This window comes from Anas acuta, chromosome 4 (genome assembly GCF_963932015.1).
Source record: "Anas acuta chromosome 4, bAnaAcu1.1, whole genome shotgun sequence".
NCBI lineage: Eukaryota > Metazoa > Chordata > Aves > Anseriformes > Anatidae > Anas > Anas acuta.
Window position 1 is genome coordinate 8242556 of NC_088982.1, and position 13491 is coordinate 8256046.

General features: G+C 45.5%; 1 protein-coding gene across 6 annotated transcripts in view; it reads left to right on the top strand.

Annotated features, from left to right (window-relative positions):
* The window catches only part of FGFR3 (fibroblast growth factor receptor 3), a 55651-nt gene extending 43459 nt beyond the window's left edge, over positions 1 to 12192 (top strand). For 2 of the 6 annotated variants that reach the window (XM_068679677.1, XM_068679679.1), the window contains exons 9-18: positions 515 to 708; positions 1517 to 1662; positions 1749 to 1870; positions 3088 to 3198; positions 3674 to 3864; positions 5205 to 5327; positions 6661 to 6731; positions 8250 to 8387; positions 9003 to 9108; positions 9188 to 12192. In XM_068679677.1, the coding sequence (XP_068535778.1) occupies positions 515 to 708; positions 1517 to 1662; positions 1749 to 1870; positions 3088 to 3198; positions 3674 to 3864; positions 5205 to 5327; positions 6661 to 6731; positions 8250 to 8387; positions 9003 to 9108; positions 9188 to 9352 (1367 nt within the window). In that variant the 3' untranslated portion in view covers positions 9353 to 12192. Of the gene's footprint in view, positions 1 to 514; positions 709 to 1513; positions 1663 to 1748; positions 1871 to 3087; positions 3199 to 3673; positions 3865 to 5204; positions 5328 to 6660; positions 6732 to 8249; positions 8388 to 9002; positions 9109 to 9187 lie in introns of all 6 variants that reach the window. The other 4 variants (XM_068679678.1, XM_068679681.1, XM_068679680.1 and 1 more) reach the window with 2 other exon arrangements.
* Positions 12193 to 13491: the final 1299 nt, after the last annotated feature.

The following is a 13491-nucleotide window of genomic DNA, read 5'->3' on the forward strand; positions in this document are numbered from 1 at the left end:
CAAAACTTAAATTTTCACAAAATAATTATGTAGGTTTCTATCGTGAGACATTTTCCCGTTGTGATGCCTTACCCCTGGGTGCCCTTCGAGCCCCTTTGTCCATCAGGGCAGGCACTGGTCCGGTGGAGATCTTCACTGGAGCTCTGGGCACACCCAGTTCCATGGTTTGGATGTGCAGAGAGAGCACGACGTGGTTCAGAGGAACAGCACAGAGACGTGGAGATGCCTTCAGTCTAGAGCAGTGGTTTTCAACCTGTGGCTGAAGACCCTCCAGCATCACATCGAAGGGCAGTAAAATCACCCCACCCCCCCAAAAAAAAATGCAAACCAAGCAAACATTTAAGCTACAGCCACAGGTGGAAAACCACTGGCCTAGGAGGGTCCCCTCGCTGAAGTCAGTCAGAAAATTGGTGTGGATGAGAGGTCCTTCCCAAATCCTTCATGCTGTGTGTGTGTGGTTGCGTGCGGGCAGCCGCTGGCCTCATCCTGACTGCTGTCTCTTGTCACCCTGCAGCAGAGGAGCTAATGGAAATGGACGATTCAGGCTCGGTGTATGCTGGCATTCTCAGTTACGGCACTGGCTTAGTTCTCTTCATCCTGGTGCTGGTCATTGTGATTATCTGCAGGATGAAGATGCCAAATAAAAAGGCCATGAACACCACCACTGTACAGAAAGTCTCCAAATTTCCACTTAAGAGACAGGTAACAGAAAGTAGATACAAGATTCCTATTCCCCCCTATGGTCATTCCTTTTTTTTTTTTTTTTTTCCCTTGAAATTTCCTTTCTAGGTGCAAAACTACCAGAAAGATGTTGCCCAAGGCATAAGTTGGCTGCAGTCTAAAAGTCTAATGCCCTTTTATTCATCTGTTTCTGTTCCAGTGGAGCAGTAGCTGGTGGCATCTGCCTTGGGTTCAAGCTCCCAGTGCTTGCACAGAAAGCAGGTCTTGCCGGGGAGCAGTATAAACCTGGCAGAGGGGTAACTTGGGGAGCAAGAGCACAGTAAATGTGCCTGTTCCTTCTGTTCTCATGGAGATGTAAGGGGGTCATCTTTCTCCATGCAGTTGGAGATGCTCTGCCATTGCAGAGGGGCAAAAGGCATCACATAGAGCCACATGGTGAAGTACGTGGATTTCACAGCTCGTGGTGGGCAGTTCCAGTGCCAGGATGGAACCACAGCCTGTACGTGCACATGTACACATGTGCAGAAGCATGCAGAGCAAAGGAAGGGCTTGTATCACTGCTGCCAGGACTCTTTCCTGCTGGAGAGCACTGGCTGACCCATCCCTCCTTCCCACCAGTGAAGACAGTGACCACGTGTGCCTAAATCAGCTCATTTCTGCAAGGATGGGGTGGATAAGAGATAGGGGGGTAGGAGGGATTTCCCATTTCAGAATTACCAGTGAGATGTCAGAGATAGCTCAAAACCCCTCAGTGACCCACCTAGGGCACGTTCCCACCCGCTTTCCCGCTGGGAATACAGTTGGCAATAACACTTCATTTGCTCTACCCAAGCAGGTGTCGTTGGAGTCCAACTCTTCCATGAATTCCAACACACCCCTGGTCCGGATCACGCGTCTCTCCTCCAGCGACGGGCCGATGCTGGCCAACGTCTCCGAGCTGGAACTGCCTCCAGATCCCAAGTGGGAATTGGCACGCTCTCGGTCAGTCAAACCCACAGGCAGGGTCCCCACATTTCCCAGATCACCATCCTGATCCCCACTAACACGCCTGTTATTCCTCCCTCCAGCCTGACCTTGGGGAAGCCGCTCGGTGAGGGGTGTTTTGGCCAAGTGGTGATGGCAGAAGCGATTGGGATTGATAAGGACAAGCCGAACAAGGCCATCACGGTGGCTGTCAAGATGCTGAAAGGTATGGGGAGCCCACAGAGGGCGGAGCGGCATCTTGTGCTGGGGTTTCCTCTCTTTCCTTCTCTTTTAAGTCTTTTGTACAAACAGATCCAATAGAAGAAAGCAACAGGGGCCTTCCTTCCGCTTCACCCACATAGCCTGGGGGCGAGGGCTGTCTCCTTGGAGAGGATGTTAAGGTGTAAGTCCCATCAGGAAAAGGCAATGGGAATTAACCCGGTTCTCTGCCAAGGGGTAATATGATCGCTGAGGAGAAGGGAAAGCACCTTCACTTCTAGCCAGCCCGGTGAAGCAGTCTGCTCTGTACTCCCCCCATAACCAATGGTGGCTATGTAACCAAAAGCTTGTGCAACAAATTCAGGTGGAGTTTGCAGAAATTCATCTGCCAAATTCCTGACCCTTCACTTAAAAAAATCAATCCAAAACTGATGAGAGATGGAAAGGAAGCCAAAGTGGGGGATGCACGGGGCACCTCCGGAGGAGTCCCTGTTTCCCATCCTGCTCCCACACAGTCTCCTGGTATCCAGAAGTGAAATCCCCCTGCAGAGTTCAGCTGGAACAGGCAGGGCAGATGCCCTGTCAGTGAGCAGCCCAGGTCTGAGGTTACACGGGGTGACATTTTTTAAACAAAACTATTTCTTATCAGAAAAGGATTCTTTAGATTTCCTTCAGTCCATTCTGGGGTTATTTTTGGAAGCAGGAACATTCCCATCTCTCCAAACCAAAGTATTCGTCTGGGGAGCTCTTCCCTCATTTTTCTACGGTTGTGGAAAAATTACAGGTTTCCATGCAAAAACTACAATCCTTCTTCTGTCCGGTATCCCAGATCTAACCTTTCCCCTTCCTTAACTTTACCCTTTTCCCCAGGAGATAAGAGAGAGAAACAATCAGTACAGGAAAATGATGCCAAGTACCCAAACTGTCTTTTTTTTACTTTAATGTTCATCAGGGTGAAAGAGAAGATGAAAGGTATTACTGATTTTCATAGGAATATTTATTTCCATTTATTCAATTTTTATTTTTGAACAAATACTCTCTTTTTTGGATAATAGTTTTTGTTTTTATTTTGATTCTTCTTCTCAAAGTAGAAGAAAAACAAATACTGACAGTTTTTGCATACTTTTTCCCCATTAAAACCCCACATGGTTGTGCAGCAATATTTTACAAAACACTTATTTTCATCCTGACATTTTCTTTCTCTTCCTCTCTTGCTTTCTCCAGATGATGCCACAGACAAGGACCTTTCAGACCTGGTCTCTGAGATGGAAATGATGAAGATGATTGGGAAACACAAAAACATCATTAACCTCCTTGGTGCCTGCACGCAGGACGGTACGAGCTCACAGGGCAACGGGAGGCTCAGGGTGGTGTGTTTCACACTCCTGCATCCACAGCATTGCTTTTAGTGCTCAGCAAGGGTTTGTGGAGCTAATCTCACCCCACACAGGACCTGCCTGATGTATTTGATCAGTACCAAGGCATTTTTCCTCCTTCCTCTGGCTCACTCACACATTGACTGTGTGAGACCTGGCCGGGCCCTGCTGACAGCCATATAGCTGGCATCAGCCGCAGACTCCTGCCTGTGTCTGATGTGGTTTGGCTTGGGTTGCACCTTTCCCTGAGGTCTTCCTGTACGTCTTTCTCCTTTTCTCATCAGTATAAAACGATGTCCTGGAGAGAGGCAAGGTTTGTGACTGGCCTCTGTATTAACTAACTGTCCAAAATGTCTCAAAAAATAAGATCTCAGGGGTCAGCCTGCACGTGCTTCTCTTTTTCTTCTGTATGCTGATGGTGTTCTTGCTTGCAGGACCACTCTACGTGCTGGTGGAATATGCATCGAAGGGGAACTTGCGGGAATACCTCAGGGCACGTCGCCCACCTGGCATGGACTATTCCTTCGACACCTGCAAGCTCCCTGAGGAGCAGCTGACATTTAAAGACCTGGTTTCCTGCGCCTACCAGGTGGCTCGGGGCATGGAGTACTTGGCATCTCAGAAAGTGAGTTTGAGAAGTCTCATTTGGTAAAAATGCTGGTCAGAGCAGTGTTCAGAGACGTGTGTGTGTGTAAGCAAATTCAGGCAAATTTGCCTATGCAGGTTTCTCCCTTTAGAGACCAGATTTTTCAGTACAAAGGACCTTAGTATTTTTGCAGAAGGCTGAAGCTGTAGTAGCCTGTTACCCATGTGCAGGCTGTGTTCGTGAGCTGTGCAGCTGAACAGCCCTGGCTGTCCCCTGCAGGCCTGTTAGCATCTCCAAAGGGCATGGAAAAACACAAGCAGCCCAGACCCTGGTGTGTGTCCTCAGCTGTTCAGCCTCTACCACTTGCAGAAGTAATTGGTTTCCAGATGTGTGATCATGGGGCTCGTCCTGCAGTAGTCTGGGTGGACAAAGCTGTGAGCTTCCACCCTGGGAGGCATTACCTTAAACGACAAAGTCAGGAGCTCTGTGTGCCCCTGTCTTTTCCCCCATCTCTCTTTTGAGATTGCTGAAGATAGAGGCAGCTAAAAGGAAGCTGAGATCCTGCTTTTGCAGTGCACGTGTTTGCAGCTGTCACCAGCACGTGGAGGCTCGTTTGGAGCAGAGCTGGCAGTGGATTTGGCATGGCCATGCCCAGGATGCTCCCTGGGGAGTACTTTGTTGGCGTTGAGCCGGCTGCTGTGTTTGCTTACATCACACCCCGGGGATTAGTCCTGATTTACCCTGACACCAGCAAGTGGACGATCAGGCCTTTGAGTTAGCTAAGCTATGCACCAGCTGGTGTGACCTCTTTCTGGGGGTAGGGAACATGAAGGCAAGAGCAAGTTCAGCTCCAGATTTCAGGTGTGTTGGCCCTGTGAGTGCAGTTCAGAGTGGATGCTTCGTGGTGGCTTTCAGCTCCCTCTCTGCACAGTGCAAGCTAGTTTAGCTTGTTCCTCTGCTGACAGCTATTAGATATTTGGGTGTGTTGGCAAAGTCTTAATTTGAGAATTTTTCTACTCCGGACATCAACTTTCACTCCTCTTTGTGGAGGAAGGGGGATAAGAACAGCTTCATGTCCCAGTAGGCACCCACAGAATAGGAAAGTTTGACTTCTCACCCATCCATGCATCCACTTTGGAGAAGGAAAAGCTGCACGGCCGTGTCAGTGCTGGGGCTGCCGATTAGGTGTTGCTAAGAGGTGGCTCCCACTGAGCATGCATGATGCAGCGATGACACAGAGAGCGAGGAATTAAGCGGTGCTCACAGCTTTATGAGCTTGGGAGTCAATGAAACAGCAGCTCGTAAACCACACGTTGCTGTTAGTTGCAGGCGCAAGCAGCTAACAAGCCCTTATTTATTGACTTGCTCACCTTTCACAGTGCATTCATCGCGACTTGGCAGCCAGGAACGTGTTAGTCACTGAAGACAATGTGATGAAAATAGCTGATTTTGGCCTTGCTAGAGACGTTCACAACATCGACTATTACAAGAAAACCACCAATGTAAGTACAGAACTGCCAAGAACTTGCAGCTTTCTTTCTGGCAGGGAACTGCTCTCCCTGCAACAAGCGGCCCTCGCTCCACATCTCCCTTTTTAGAGGGGCTTAGGAGGAAGAGATCTGCCATTGGCCTCACCTTGTGATGGACCATAGATAGGCTGATCCCAGGAGTCCATCCATCATCCATTTTCTTCCTGACAGATGCTGCTGGTGCTAGCAGCTGGTTGAGAGGTCTCGGTTCTGCCAAGAAGGCTCTAGACTAAGAAAATAAGTTTTTTACCAAAGGAGCATTTCTGAGCCTGTTGCAATACTGTTCATAAAGGTCCCAAGGAGCCAACCTCTGGCCCTACCAGAGCTCTTGAGCGAGGAATATCACCTTTTATATTCCTGGAGCTACCTGGCTTTCATGCACTTCTCTCTCTTTTTTACAACTGAGCTCCATGTGTCTGCTACCAAGGGTGAGAAAACAGCCCTAGCCAAGGGCTGAGTCCCAAAGCAGTTCAGATTTCTGCCATGCTGCAGGGCACACAGCACTTCCCAGTGCTCTGCAGCAGAAGAGAAAAAGCCACAACTACAGTGTGGTGCAGAGGACAGCAGTGGAAAAGCTGAGTGTATTGAAGAGCTCAACAGCTTTGCAACTGCAAGGGGTTTCAGTGCTCAGGCAGTCCTACAAAGCCCATCATGATCCCATGCAATATCAAAAGAATATATTTAAAAAAAAATATTGTGAATTTCAATTACAGCTCAGATGGATTTCCCATTTGAGCTGCGTTGGACAGCTGACAACCTAATCCCATTTGTGCATGTTTATGACCCTGATGTAGAATAGCCCCCTGGAAACCTGGGTTCAGGCCTCCTTCAGACTTCAGTGGGATTAGGGTTTGATTCTCAGAGGATCTGGCCCTTGATTTCACTCTAGGAAATTTCCCCTCTGGTTCAGCCTAAGCAGGATTTGGTCTGAGCATCAAACTGCTTCTTCCAACCGAAGAGATGGAACTGTTGTCCTATGTTCTCTGCCTCAAAGCTAGCTGCATTTATGAGCAATAGAAACTGTTCCCACACAAAGATTTAGATGCTCTGATATGTTAAACCTGCCTTGGCAGAGAAACACAGTTCACAGAGAGCATTTACTGCAAAGATTGTTAGCGAAGATCCAGGGATCAAATGCTGTAATCTGTTTATATGTGTCCACTACTGCTTTGCCCAGTGACCGGGAAGGCAGATGTGGTTGTTAATGAAAATGTTTCAAACTGGATTAGAAAAGAAGATTCAGATGGTGCCGTTGTGGCTGGGGGAATATGCTGATGGGATGTTCCCATTGTCTTCCTAATTACAGGGTCGGCTGCCTGTGAAATGGATGGCTCCAGAAGCATTGTTTGACCGGGTCTATACTCACCAGAGTGATGTGTAAGCATTACCCACACTTTTTAAAAAAAATAAAATAAAATAACAGTAAAATAAACACCCATATTATCCCCAAAACATATGTACTGCTAAACTCAAGCAGGGCTTGCTCAGTGCTGGGGCGCCTGGGGATGAAAACACAAATGATTCAATTCCAAGCTGCAGCTTTGCACACGTGGTTTTGCTTTTCTGTTATCTAGTTGCTTTTAACTAAGGATAAATCTCCAGTAGGCTGCTGAAAAATTACTGGCAGGCAGGCAGGTATTTCTTGTGCAGTTTATAGATGAGGAGATTCATCCTGCAGTCAAAAAAAATCATGAAGAGAAAAACCATTAAAGTTACCCTTGACTTCTTCCAGACTTTGACCCAGGCAGACTTCAGTTGAGTACATGGGATGAGCTTGAAATATTCTGCCCAGCATTAGTAGAGGTGATTGGAGAATATTCAACAGATATATTCTCAGATTAATTTTGCTGCTTCATTTATTTACCTTTATTTTTCCTTATCCCATCTTGTCGGTTTTAGTGTCGGTGTACTGTAAGCAAACAGCAGAGCCTATGTAAGATGTAAATCTATCAGGGTGCTGCCTTAAAGGTTGCTCTTTCTTTATTCCTGATTTGAATGGAAAGCAGAGCAGTCTGGGAAGCAGTTTCAGATCACATCTAAACTTTGCAACGACTGAAGTAGCTCAATATGCACACCGGCTTTTTTATTTCAATATTTGGATGATAATAGCTTTTTACAGTAATTTAGCAGACAGGCTGCCGGCTCCCCAAGGCTCGCTGCTTGCAGTTGGACAAATGAATCATTTCTATTTCTGTAAATTTCACATACTTTGGCTTTATTGATCTTAAATCATAGTTTCCATGCTTAGGTAATGCTGCATTGGGCATGACAGATAAATCAAAGCTAGAGAACAGGAGAGAGAGCATGCATGAAAGAGAAACAGAGACAGATAATCCCTGTTTTTAAAAAGAAAATGAAGAAGGCAAAAGATATTTTTGAAAAGAGGACTTTTAACCAAAGCACAGCTGCAGGACTAGAGTGTGTAACATTAGTGCTCTGCTGATTTTTGTTGGGGTATTTTTCTCCCAGCTTGGCCAGTGAAATGAGTGTTGTAACAAGCAAGTTTTGGTATCAGCTTGCACAATTAGTGGCCTGTGGTTCCAAGCCTGCAATTCAGTGAAGCTGTGCATGAATAATTTGATTTGTTCCATTCAGTGGAGCTGGTGGAAGACCTAACAAAGAGCTGGGGGTAATAGATGGGCTGTCACCTATCTGATTAAATGCTCATTTCAATTTCAGACTTGGTGCCTGGGATTTCTTTGCTATTGAGTTGGATCAGCAGAGATCTCCAAGTAACTAGTAAAAATGGCCTAGGCAATTAGTCATGCTATTGATGACTTTGTTAGCTATGCATGGCTGCACAGAAATAAAGCAGAGCAGGGGGGAGGGGATATGGGGGGTGGAAAAAAAAAAAAACAACTCATTGAATTTTAAAGATCTTTCTTTGGTTTCCAGCTGGTCCTTTGGAGTGCTACTATGGGAGATCTTCACTTTGGGAGGGTCTCCGTACCCGGGAATTCCTGTCGAGGAACTCTTCAAACTCTTGAAAGAAGGCCATCGGATGGATAAACCTGCCAACTGCACCCATGACCTGTGAGTGGAAGGAGGGTGACCCAGCAGCTTTCCCCTCTCCTCTCCCTTTCCCCATTCCCTCTGTGGCCACAACCACAAACGGCCTGCTTCGGGCTGCTGGGGCATCACGTACCTGCCTCATTCGATGGGTGGCAATTCGGGGCACAGCTCGTCTTTAGCACAGGTCCTCAACCTGCTTTGAGAGTGCGTATAGGTGTGAGGTGATCAGTAATGAGGGCTTAGCTCCACAAAACCCTCTTCCTCCCTTCCACTGAGGCGACACCACAGCCTCACACCCTCCTCACCCCGCGCCTAAGGGACAGTGTGCAAGGAGCTGGGGCTGCAGCCTGCTTTGCCTCACAGAAAATGACACAATTACACTCGGTTCCTCCTCATTACTTATCTCCAGTGCCTCCCCAAGCAAATATGAGCAAAGGAGGCTTCTCCTGCCCACACTCAGCAGGGATCTGCCACCATCCCCTCAGCATTGGGCTTCGTCCCCGCTGCTTTATGACATGGTGGCTGGGGCTGAGCATTGCTGCTCCCCTCTCCCGTAGCTTTTCTCTCAGGCATACAGGGTTTTGGGGCGAGCTTTACCACAGGTGACGATCTCCCTTTCCCTGTCATGCCCCACAGGTACATGATCATGCGTGAGTGCTGGCACGCCGTCCCCTCGCAGCGACCCACCTTCAAGCAGCTGGTGGAAGACTTGGACAGGGTCCTCACCGTGACGTCCACCGACGTGAGTTTGGTGTTGGTGGGGGGACATGGGGAGGGCTGGTTCATCCCCAAGGGTGCTGACGGGTCTGTCACCCCCTCAGGAGTACCTGGACCTCTCGGTGCCCTTCGAGCAGTACTCGCCGGCTGGCCAGGACACCCACAGCACCTGCTCCTCGGGGGACGACTCAGTTTTTGCACATGACCTGCTGCCCGATGAGCCCTGCCTGCCCAAGCACCCCCCCTGTAACGGCGTCATCCGGACGTGACGGCCCCCCCACCCCAGTCAGACGGATGGACAGACGGATGGACGGACGGACGGACAGGCAGCGCGCCCACCCCGGCGCGAGCGTGGGGCGCCGAGGACAAACCCGTAGTGAAGGATGTTTCCGTGAAACTGCTCGGCGACGCTGGAGGATTTGTGTTGTTGAGCTGTTCAGGGTAAAAAAAAAAAAAAAAAAAAAAAAGAGAGAGAAAGAAAAATCTTTATTTTTTATTTTCCCATTTGCTGTATAAAAAGTCAAGAAGCACTGTTTGGCCTGAAGGAACTAATCTCTTGCCAAGATGATCTATCTTGTATGATTTTTTTGGGGGTATTTTTTATTTTATTTTTTCCTAAGTAGAATGTTAAACCTGGGGGTGCTGACCTCCAGCCTCCGCGGTCACGTGCCGAGTGCCAGAGTAGCCGATCTGTGCCTGCAATACGAAGAAGAGAAAAAAAAATCTTCCTTTTTTTTATAAAAAAAAAAGCTAATGGAAAAAAAAAAAGTGTAAAGAATGTAGAAATTCTTTGCTTATGCAATCTGTACATGAACCTTTTTGGTGGAGCTGAAAAGCCACGTTGCCTGCAGGGATTCATATATTTATAAAAATATCTATATTTTTGTTGTCGTCGTTTTTATAGCTTCATGATCTTATTACCCAGCTACATAGAAGGAATCTTTTTTGGAAGAAGAAGAAGAAAAAAAAAAAGTAAAATGCAAATCGTCATGGAGAAAGGAAAAGAAAAAAAAAAAAGAGACAGTCAAGTCATCCTAATTGGAGGAGAGCATCACCCTGCCGCTGGCCAGGTCCCACGGGGACCGAGCACCCATGCTGCTTCTCAAGCCCTGTCCCAACCTGCAGGAGCAGCCGTTTTGGGGAAAACCTCACTTTCTGGAGATGGGGGTTTGCATACTTTTGCTTGCAAAGGGCGAGTTGGAGGGGAGCTGCTCCTCCGGCCCTTGGCGCCAGCGGTTTGGCTCCATCTACGTGCAGTGACTTGGAGAAAGAAGTTACGGGTACCTGTAGGCAAGAGCCTTTAACTTATATCAAAAAGGTTTATTCCAGAGAATCTGTGTATATATCTATAAATATATCCTGTGTATATATAAATAAATATATGGAAAAAAAAGAATGTATAATACTAATGCAACATAAAGCAGTACTGAGAGAGAGTCTCAAAATATGAGCATTGCAATCTAGGATATACTGATCTGGGTGAAAGAGAAGATTTGTTGTTTGTTTTATATCTTCACAGTTTTGTTTTAAAAATTGTACCTTAACATGTATATTTGTAAAGTTATTTATAGACATTAACATATCTGTTCATCGGTTTAAATAGCGTAGCGTTACTGTAAACTTTAAATTTCACTGAGTTTAAGGGTGTTTTTTTAACTTATTAAAAATGGAGAAAAAATATATTAATCAAGTTTTTCTTTTGTGTTCATGGGAAATATTGAAAGAATGTATAGATGTACAGTCCTTTAACAAATTACATTTAATGTTATAAATATATATATATATGTATTCGTTAAAAAAATATTAGTTTATCCTGGATTGCAGTGAGCAAAGGTAAGTTTATTTTTCAATACATCACCAGTGGTTAAAACCAAACAAATAGCAGCAGAGAGATGATTTTTACATATTTCAGAAAAACAGGGCCAAGAATTCTTCCATCAGTTTAACCACTGTGCATTAAGGGGGGTGTGGGTGTTTATTTTTCTATTTTCGAATGAAGGTATTCTTTGTGGTCGAGTTAATAACAAGTACGCAGCAAAGCGAAATGTTGACTTTGGATGACGCGCGTTAATTTTTTTTTCCCCCCTTTGCCAGTACCGTTGTATTTTGGGCTTAAGAAATACCCATGTGGGCAAAACAGCAAGAGAAGTGACACTGTTTGCAGGGGAGATGCAATGACTGCATATTTCTTTTGCATCTAACACACTGAAAAATGCCAGTGATGCCTAATTTTTTGTGTTCGGAGTGCTGTGCTATTTTGTTCCTGTACGTCAGATTGCAGTTTAAAAGCACGCAAGTGAACTAGAGAATCTTACTGGGGCTCAAGGTGACAAAGGGGGAGGTTTGGGTTGGCTTTTTTGTTGTTTGTTTGTTTGTTTTTGTCCAGAAGACTTTATCTACTACCACAAAGAGGCAAGGGTAATTGCATCCTGAATTTTCTTTACATTTTTCTCTGGTGCATATTACATATCAATGTTTCAGAATAGCAGGATGGCAGCATCTCATTTTAAGTTTTTTTTTGTTTGTTTGTTTGTTTTTTTCCTTCTTAGAGCCACAAAATCCTTATCCTAAAATAAATAATTTATAGTTTGAGGTTACTTCGATGGAAGTTTGAGAAGGTAGATTTCTATAGATTTTTGTTTTGTTTTGTTGGAATAAAAAAAAAAAAGAATTTTTTGGTATTTTCTTACAAATGTCTGCTAATTGTGTACATTCCAAGTACTCGAAGCGTTGAGTTTCATGTACTGAAAAAAGAAAATGTACAAAACTGTGCATGATTTCAAATGTTACTAGATATTATAAATATATATATAATTTATTGAGTTTTTACAAGATGTATCTGTTGTAGACTTGTTGACTTAACATTTCTTATTCAATGCTTATATAGTTTTATAGCCTGGACTATTATCTTTAAAAGCTTAAAAAATTAAAAAATTCCAATTTTGTTACATTTTATACTGTTGATGTTACAATCCACAGGTTTGCATAGCGTGATTTTTCAATGAGCAACTCTGTTCAGTTTATTTTAATACTGTATTTCTGTGCCTGACAGCTGCAGCTGTCGAAGGTGTGAGATGAACACTAAATAAAACTATTCTGCTTTTGTTAACATGGCAAACTTACTTTTACCAACAGAAAAATAATAATAATAAAGATAAACAAGTTGTTAAATTTGGGGGTTTATTCCCAGTTGTGAGGGTCCTTTGAAAAAAAAAAAAAATATATATATATATATATTAATAATAGTCTGTGGGGTCTGTAGTGACCAAACCTACACCAGGAGGGTGTATTTTACAGTGCTTCACGAATCCTGGCCAGCACAGGTTTTATATTTGTAACTTTAAAGCAGTCATGGATTAGCAGGGCAGGATTTCTTTAGTAGTGGGTGTATTTATGTCCACACAGGCCATTGTGTGCATGCAGGATCAGGGATGTTTTGCTCCTTCTCCCATACAGGACCAAGTATATGCCCCTAGCACAAGGGCAGGATTTTCTGATGAAACCTCAGCCCTGGATTTTGTTCAGACCTGGAAGCCTCCCAGCATGATGTGGTGCAAACACTGTGTTCAATCCTGTTGTGCGCAAGGGGAGCCCCTGAGAGGAGAGAGAATGGGGATTTATCCAGAGCAGGCACCCAGAGCCTCGCAGGATGGGTACAAGGGACCTCATCCTGCCCAGCATCCAAGGAGCAGACCCACATTTGGTTCCTTTGGCTCTGGAGGAGCATGCAAGGGAGCTCCCCAAATCCTTGCTTTGCCAGCAGCAGATGGGGTGTTGCAACCTGGGGAGCACTGGGCCAATCCTACCAGAATGGCCATATAAAATTAACATACTCCTACGAGTGATCCTGTTGAACTGCTTCCCAGAAACCTCAATTTTTGGATGCAAGTTTATTCAACTGCGTGTAGCCTGCCTAATTTTAAGAAAGTGGCGTGGGGGGGATTCATGCATCTCTGTAGGTTACATCTGCAGCACTGGAAGCATTTTGCTCCTGTTGCTTCCTAGAATTTACATTTTATTTATTTATTTGTTTATTTATTTATTTCCTGAAGATAGATTGTATGGCATTTAGGTCGTTTCCTTGCCGTTGTAGGAAAAACCTTTTTTTTTTTTTTTAGCACTGCGCTGTGGGAGGAGAAGCCTTGCTCCTTGCCATGGATCATTTCCATGCTTCCCGGACACACGTTGACGATGGTCAGCCCCGAGCCCTGCAGGAGCACCACGGGCTGAGGGATGCTCTCTGCTCATTCATCGTGGCACGGTGCTGAGTGTATTGTGCACCGCTGGCCACCAGGATGGGAGAAGCAGGATCGGGGCAGGCTGCAGTGTGCAGCACGCCCGTGCTTTATAGCTGCCGAGAAAAGTCCTCGGAGCACACAGCAGAGACAAAGTCCGTCTGTGGCTGCCC